At 36.8% G+C, this 8,985-nt stretch overlaps 1 protein-coding gene across 3 annotated transcripts in view; it reads left to right on the forward strand.

Moving 5' to 3' along the window:
- Positions 1 to 8,588, forward strand: part of C2CD6 (C2 calcium dependent domain containing 6) — a 66,831-nt gene extending 58,243 nt beyond the window's left edge. For 2 of the 3 annotated variants that reach the window (XM_054723421.1, XM_054723422.1), the window contains one exon: positions 8,126 to 8,588. In XM_054723421.1, coding sequence (XP_054579396.1) covers positions 8,126 to 8,338 — 213 coding nt within the window. In that variant the 3' untranslated portion in view covers positions 8,339 to 8,588. Of the gene's footprint in view, positions 1 to 643; positions 4,115 to 8,125 lie in introns of all 3 variants that reach the window. The other variant, XM_054723420.1, reaches the window with a different exon arrangement.
- The last annotated feature ends 397 nt before the right edge of the window (positions 8,589 to 8,985 follow it).

The raw sequence follows: 8,985 nt of genomic DNA on the forward strand, positions 1-8,985 counted from the left end.
GCTACAAAACTGCCTATGGATGTCACACTGAAATTTCACTGTAATCCAGGATTTTGTGTATTGCTGTCTCTTAACCATTTTTGAGGCATATAAAGTACTAATCAAAAAGCAAGATTTTACTGTGATGTTCTAAGGGTTGAATGGAACTCATCCCAGTTGAAATTCTCAGACTTAAAAGCAGGTGATATATGCCCCCAAGTCAGCCTTTAAAGAATATTCCTAAAAAAAAAAAAAAAAAGAATATTCCTGATACTTTCACTGGGATATATACTATTTTGCATTTTTAAAAAATTTCCTAAAATGATTCATGTTTGTATGGATAGGACTTAGATCCCGATGGTCGCCATTGTTTAAGCAAATGCAACTAACACTGGAAGTTGAATTCTTTACTATTTGTGAAGTATTCACAAATATTCCAGGTAGGAAAAAGCTTTTGGACACAAAATAGTATCAGAGTTAGAAAATGGAAATTTTTGCATTAAAATTTCAAATATTTTTAAAATAATTAAAGTTAGTTTTCAGTTTGTAGAAGGTAGGAGGATGGATAGATAGACTGACAGATTGCTCAAAGACTTAGCTAGAAAATGTATTATAAATTCAAAATAAATGTTACAGGATGTCTTACCTTTTTTTAATTTTACAGAATTTCAACACCAAGGACGATTTTGATCCTTTTCTAAGGCTTACAAACAACAAAATACCAGCCAGTAAAAGGAACAATGAAGATATGTCTAAATATAGAAACACTTTAAGTACAGAGGTTATAGAACACGAGGACCAAGATCCTCCTGACCCAACACATTCCAAACCTTCAAGCCCTACTGATACAAACCAGCCCAGTGGTCTTGATAGCAGCATTGTAGACACTAAGACTGTAGACACTAAGAAAGAGTTAGCCCCTGATCCTGATACCATCACAAAACAGACTGTAAGCAGTAAGAATAATTTAGACTGTGATCCTACCATCACCACAATAAAGAGTTTAGATATTAAGAATCAGTTGAAGGAAAGACTACCAAATACATCTTTGCCAAACTTTAAAAGAGAATCATCACCGACTGAAAGTGTAGATGTACATAGAGGTCGCCTCTCAAAATCATTAAGTTTTACTGACCTCCTACACAACTTACAGCAATCTGTGGTGCTCAGCCCACGTTTAAGTAAAAATCTTGAAGACCTTTTAGATAAAATATTTTCTAAATCAAACATTCCTAATGACACTGAAGCAGGAGAGAAAAGCCATAATTCTCCACTTCCACTTGTTCATGATAAACCACCAAGAAGTTTGGAAGATAAAATACTTGAAAAAATCCAAGATTTAAATAACTGGCTTTCAAAAGGAGACATTTTGAATTCAGAGTCTCCTGTAAATCCAAAAATTAAAGATATTCCTGGAGTTTCATTGTCAGAAGATGGGCCAGGAAATTCTCTAGAGGTGGAAAGGGACCTTGTCTCTGAAAACCACTTGAAGGACGGTGAGATAGCTTTTCCAATTAAAAAAAAAAGTAGTGTCAAAAAGAAACATTTAGAAAGTGAAGTGTCGAGCGCCGAACCAGATTTCAATAGCATCGCACATGATTACATTATAAAGCAGATATTCACTGCCCCATTCCTCTCCAAGTTGGCGATGGGAGTGGAAGAATTGAGTGAGACACAGCTGAGCTGGCAGAATCAATTACCCACATCTTGGGAGAGTTTATATTCAAATATTCCAGGTCACTATGAAGAAAGCGATGATGGGGAAGAATTGCCAGAGGCCAGATCTGTTGCAAGCCAGATAGTGCAAGCATTTCCTGTAGATACTCTTTTAGGATCTGGGATCATCAAAGTGGTAGAATTAGATGATGGAGGCCAGAAGAGTTCTTTGCTGCACACAGAATCAGCCTTTGCTGGAGAAAAGCCAAAGGACTCCACAGACGATTATTCAGAAATCAAGAGCAAAACAGATTTTCTTGCAAAGCAGAATATACCCATCATTCCCAAAGAAACCACTTCTTTTTTGAATAGAGCCACGTTTATAGACAAAAGCCAAAATACATCCACACAAGATACAAAATATCAGTCAACACCAGATGAAAAAACAGATTTGCCAAGTAATCGTCAGAGGCTTGATAGAGAAGAAAATGATCTAAATTCTACCTTAGAAAATTTAAATAACTTGTTAATGGGTAAACTTAATGAGCCAGATGTAATAAAGTTAAAATCCTTTTTCAAAAACATATTTAATGTTTTTTTAAAACATAATCAGTCTGAAAAGAGAAGACAACCAGAAAAAGAATTAGAGAAACTAATCCAACATCCTTTTCTAAATAATGCAGAAGACCTTGAAGAAATCAAAGAGAATTTTGAGGAAGCAGACAAATTAGAGAGAAAACCTAATTTGAATCCAAAGCTGCGTGTATTTCTAGAAACACTCTCAGAGTCAGAAATTAAAAAATTTAAATCTGAGTTAAGCAGACATATCCAGCATTACCTTATAGAAAGACTTTCAGAATCAGGACATATCACCAAAGAGGATTTACCTAAAATCTATCAAAATCTGTATTTGATGAATGAGAAAACAGAACCAAAAGGGCAAAATGTTTCTCTGGAGAAATCTTCAGAAATTGTAAAAGAAACAATGTCTTTTGTAGATAATTTTAATCATCATTTCATAGATAAACATTTGGAAATAAGGCTGAGATCCTTTTTAAACGAAATTCTGCAAAACTATTTCCAAAAAAACCTTTCGGAAAGCAGTTTATTTAAAGAGACAGAAACTGAACCTATGCACTCAAACATATCTTCTCTAAATTCTAAAAGTTCTTCAGTATCTTTTCATGAGTTAGGACAAGACATTTCAAAGGGGGATTTTGGTAGAAGGCTTGAAATAAACATGAAATATCCTGTAGATAAATCTCTGCAAAACTATCTTGTAGCTTTATCAGAAAATGAACTATTAAGTCTAAAAGATGATTTAAGTAAATACCTCCAGATACTTTTTATAGATAAACTTTCAAAATCTGGACTAATCACTGAAAGGCAATTAAAGGGAATCAGCAACCATATAAATTTGATTAATTCTAGTTTCACACCATTTAAATGTATAAAGCCAGATTTATCTTTCAGAGATGAAAATAAATTTATGCGTGAGCATTCAGAAAAGCAAGATAAATATCCAAAAGTTATTCATAAAGCTACTTTACAAAAGTCTCCTGAGGATAGAGTTGTAGAAACAGAATTGACCAGGAAGGAGGAAAAGGAGTATTTTCCCTTACAGAATATTAAAGGAAATCCAGCAATCATTAGAGAACAGAAAACACTGGCTTTAATTAAAGTACAACCTTCTTCCAACAAAAATACCCAAGCAATTCCATCCAAGAAGTCATCAGAAAGACCTACAGATATAGTGCTTAAGAAACAAAGGAAAGCACACGGTTTCATGCAGCTTTCTGAAGCAGAAACTTTTGATTTCAAAACAGAGATTCAAAATCCACACAGTTGGAATGGTAAATCAGAAATAACTCAATCAAACACTTGCTTTGAAAGCACACTAAAAATGAAGTCCCTTGAAAAAAAGGAGCAGAATATCTATAAATTGATGGTACAGGAAAGACATGAAGTATTGTTGCCACCGAACCCTAGGATTCCTTATTGCAAAATGCCAAGTGAAGATGAAGAATACATGGGTAAACTCACGTCTCCTCCCAGGGAGAGTAACACTTTAACTCATTTCAGTTCGGAGGCTGGGAACAACCATTGTCAGAGACTGAAAGGATATAATAACAATAATAAAAAAGAACATTTAGAAACACTTGCACATTATGAAAAAGAAATACAAAGTCTTTATCTAAAACCAAGTGAAATTTTCAATGAAAACTGTGCTAAGGTCCTTGAATTGGTTAAATATAAAGTTGTGGAAGCTGAGAAAAACTCAAAACCATCCCTCTTCCCAGAAGTATTAAAGAAAGAAAATCTAAAGCCCAAGGTCCGAAAAGAAAGAGATCGTGTCAACCAACAAACGAAGTCACCTAAGACAGTCAAGATACTGGCAACCACGCCGCCTGCCAGGAGAAGGCCAAGGAAATCTGTCCCAAGGGCATTGCTTCATTGGACTGCAAGAAGAACTATACACGTAATCATGCTTTTCTAATCTCCTGTATTTTCTGAAGTTCTGTAAATAATCTACTTTAGGATATCTATATCTGTATATTTATACGGATATATCTGCATGCAAGTGTGTGTGTATAACCTTTGTTGCCCCAAGATGTACAGATCTCCAAATTTAAAAAAATATTCTTCTGACATCCAAATGTCATCTTACCTGATCCAAAATATAATCACAAAACCAGGGACTGTTAACACATGAGTACCTTTGTGTGAAATAGATAAAGGGCACACCCTCTGGAGTATTAGGAAAAGGCCCCTTCCCTCTGGGAAGATTCTGCAGGCTGACCCAGCCGGGAGCCAGAGCACAAGCCCTGTCCATGAGAGACAGGCTGGCTTTCAGCCCCGAGTCAGGGGCCATTGTACAGGCACAACCCGAACAACCACTGGCAGTGGCTGTATGCTATGGAAATATATAATGCGTTTCAGGTCACTGAACAACTGTTTCAGTGAACAAATATATTATATGCCAGTTGTTCTGCTATGCATTAGGGTATGCAATCAAATTATGAAGTGCAAAATTTCATTTTAATTTCCAGTATTTTTTTTTTTTCTTTACCACAACCCCACTGCTCACAAATTTGGGAATCTATTTTTAATCCTATATAATAAAAGGGTAATATGCAAATTGACCCTAACGGCAGAACAACCAGAATGACCGCTGGACCAGTCACTATGAGGTGCACTGACCACCTCTCGGTCCCTTCCCCTGGCCGGCAGGCACCAATCACCCGATGGTGAATGGGGAACCGGGGGTGGGTGGCGGTGGGTGGCGGGGCCAGCTGCGGGCAGCTGGGGAAGATGGCCCTGATCCCAGGCCAGGCCTAGGAAACGTACGCATGCACGAATTCCGTGTGCCAGGCCTCTAGTATAACATAAAACAGGAAGGTAAATCTGCTACTACACTTTATACAAACTATTCTGGGAATGGAAGGGATGTATTTTAATTTTCTTGACCACTGCTCTTATCTGTTGGTATATATAAACAGGCATGACCTACCATGTAAATTCATACATTGTAATGGTAATTTGATGTGCGTAATTCTATCTTTGAGAAAATCAATCTAAGTTCAAAATAGTTGAATTTCCGTAGTAAATTATTTTTCCTCCCTCCCTCCCTCCCTTCTTTCCTTTCTTTTTCCTCACCCAAGGATATTTTCCCATTGATTTTTAGAGAGTGAATTGGGAGAAACAGTGAGAGAGAAACATCCATGTGAGAGAAACACATCGATTGGTTGCCTCCTGCATGAGCCCTGGCTAGGGCCTGGTATTGAATATGCAACCGAGGTATGTCCTTTACCAGAACTGAACCCTGACCCTTCAGTCGGGCTGATGCTCTATCCACTGAGCCAAACCAGTTTAGGTCCATAGTAAATTGATTTTCCAGGGTAAAGCAAATATTTAGCTTTAGTAAATAGTAAAACAAATTAGTAGCAGGGTAAATATTATTAATATAGCTTATACTCTCAACGTTGGATTTCTCTTTTCTATCTAAATTCAGTAATTTAGTATCAAGTGAGTGAGGGGTTGTGTGCACTAGGAATAGGAAAAAATGGGTTTATGGTCTTCAGAAAACAAAAACTCTGAAGATTCTTTAGTCAAGTGGAATCATTAGTATCACTTTCAAACAAAACAAATTGTGTTTAGGTTATACGTTATGAGATCATATAGGGTCTCAGAATTCTTATCCTAAGACTGAGCAAGAGAGATTGAGTTATCTTTATTTCCCTCTCTTAAACCAACGGTACCTGAACTTTTCTCTCTAGTGACATTGGCAACAGAGAATAAATGGTAAGAGGGAATTTTTCAGATCATCAGAATGTCTGGCTCATCTGATTCTCTAAAATCCAAGAATTTCCCAAAGGACTCAAAACAGAACACTGAAAAACTGAGTTGTAGGAGCATCCAGAAAAATAACCAGGGGGCGTAGGGGGGATGCGGGGGCTCCATGCACTTCCACTGGTCCTCTAGCAACAGTACATCTGCTGTGAAGCAAGTTATAAATCACTCACAATGTAGCAGACACTCCCTTAATGCTGTGACTTACCTAATTGCTCTATGCACATGAGAGGGGAGAGGGAGAATGCTTCCTTGTCCTCTGCAAACCCCGGCAAAAATGTGAAGTGGGTCACATTTCTCTTTAGACTCTTGGTATCTCCTATTTTGTAAATCTCTTTACTGCTGTCTAATTCTTAGTCCTGCCAAACCTCCCCCAGCTCTCCAATTCTAATAATCCTTGTTCACTTCCTCTCCAAATGAAAGCAGCCCATTTCTTTGGTGTGGCCATCTCTTTGAAGTGTTAAGAGACAAGCTGCTCAAACTGCAGGGGAAACTAGTTTACACTAATTTGAGAATGACTAATAGCTCCATATTCCCTTATGCATACTTGTAAACTTTACAAGTAAAGTTTAGAGAATCAGATGAGCCAGACATTCTGATGATCTGAAAAATTCCCTTACCATTTATTCTCTGTTGCCAATGTCACTAGAGAGAAAAGTTCAGGTACCGTTGGTTTAAGAGAGGGAAATAAAGATAACTCAATCTCTCTTGCCCAGTCTTAGGATAAGAATTCTGAGACCCTATATCAGTGATGGCGAACCTATGACACGCGTGTCAGCACTGACACGCGTAGCCATTTCTGATGACACGCGGCCGCATGCCGAGGATGAAAACATTTGCGACTAGAGTCTTTGAGTTAGTTTTTTCCTCAAAGTGACACACTACCCGAGTTATGCTCAGTTTTTTGGCGAAGTTTGACACACCAAGCTCAAAAGGTTGCCCATCACTGTCCTATATGATCTCATAACGTGTAACCTAAACATAATTTCTTTGTTTTGTTTGAAAGTGATACTAATGATTCCACTTGGCTAAAGAATCTTCAGAGTCTTTGTGTTCTGAAGACCATAAACCCTTTTTTTCCTATTCCTAGTGCACACAACCCCTCACTCACTTGTAAACTTTACAATGTAAAGTATAAAATACAGACATATTATTAAAAATTTGAAGAGAAAAGGAAAACAAAGCCCATAATCCCGCCACCCTAACACAGACACCATTTTAAAAAATTATTTTGGTATATATCTTTTAGTTATTTCTGAATGTCTTACTTTTTACTCTCAAAATATACACATTTTTAAAATTGTTTTAATATAAACGTTATAACCATATCCTTAGATGCTGAACTCTGTGCATGTGTGTGTATTAAAGATGTTTATTAACTTTTAAGGAATGAAATTTGGGATAACATAAAAAGTAAAATATAAGAGTTTATAATATATACTTGGGGCTGGGGAAGACGTATTTTGGAAGAGGAGAATTATAGAACAGGCTGTTCAGCTTTACTTAGGAGTCTGACCCCTAGGGACAACTTCCCTAAATTTATCTGGTTTCAAGCTTTATATCTTCCGTCCCTTTGAAATAACAGATCCTTTGAAACAATAGATTTTTCTTAAGGTATGTTTTTATTGATTTCAGAGAGAGGAAAGGGAGAGGTAGAAACATCAGTGATGAGAATAATCAATCACCGTCTCCTGTACGCCCCCTACTGGGGATCAAGCCGTAACCCAGGCATGTGTCCTGATGGGGGGTAGGGGGTGGGGGTGTTACAGAATCCAACCTTGACCTCCTGGTTCATGAGTTGATGCTCAACCACTGAAACACACCGGCAGGCTGAAACCATGTTGTGATTTTTTGTTGTTGTTGTTTGTTTTTTGTTTGTTTTTGTGGTTCTACATTCTCATCTCTGTTTCTGTTTGTTTGGTTATTTATTTATTTATATCTATTTATTGTTGGTAGTATTACAAGGTTTCTATAGTTTCTAATGGGAGGCATTGGGTGGAAGGTCTGAATTTACCTATAAAACATTTGATGCTCTCATTTTTTTGTCTTTGTTGATATTACAAACTTTGGTTCTTATAAATGTAAAATATACTTTAAGGAAGCCTAACTCACCAACTCGATCTTTTATTTTAATATTTAGGATTGTTCGGATAGATTTGAGGATTTTCCTATGACCTCATTTCAGCATCTTGAAAAAGCGAAATCAAGAGCAAAGCTTTTAGAAAAGAAGCCAGAGGAGAGCCACGATCGGTTAAAACACGCCAGACCGTGTACTGCTCCGGGGGTTAACAAGCATCGAGAGAGCTACACTGGGAAGTTTACAAGTTTCAGCAGGCTTAGCTCATTGAAATGATACCGTCCCACGTTATGAAATCCGTAAAACACAGCCAAAAATTTTTGAAAGAAAATGCTGAAAATGTTTGCTCACTTGTAATATTATCCAATTGTTAAATAGCTCAGAATGATATGTGAGGCCAACAGTCAGAATATCATTTCTCCAATTAACAAAATGGTTTGGAGATCTGTCCTTTTCTGTGATAGAAGTCAGCAACCAAATTTCATCTTGTTAGAACCATTTTGTTTTAATTAAAATGTAAAAGAAACACTTTTTGATGTAAATGTTTTCGTTTATGAATCATAGGGAACAAACCCAGAAATACATATTCAGTTCGTATTCATTAGCAATGTTGTATTCCCAGCTTTTCTTCTTTTTCACTATATGACAGTATTGCTCCAATTCATAGCTCTCAGATTTTTCAAATCTGTTTTATGCTCTGAACGATCCCTACCCACCAGTTTTTAAGTTCTCTATGTGCTATTGATCCCCCTTTTACTCTTCAGCTTTAGTTATATTTCTTGATTCAACAGAATATAATTCTCTAGGCCTATAAAACTTGTTAATTTTAATATTGGCTATCACAACTTTTTACACTTTAAAGATTATAAAGAACAGATTTAATACGAATTTCTGAGGCAGCTCCTACACTGTAGTGACTTACT

This window comes from Eptesicus fuscus, chromosome 11 (assembly GCF_027574615.1).
Source record: "Eptesicus fuscus isolate TK198812 chromosome 11, DD_ASM_mEF_20220401, whole genome shotgun sequence".
Lineage (NCBI taxonomy): Eukaryota > Metazoa > Chordata > Mammalia > Chiroptera > Vespertilionidae > Eptesicus > Eptesicus fuscus.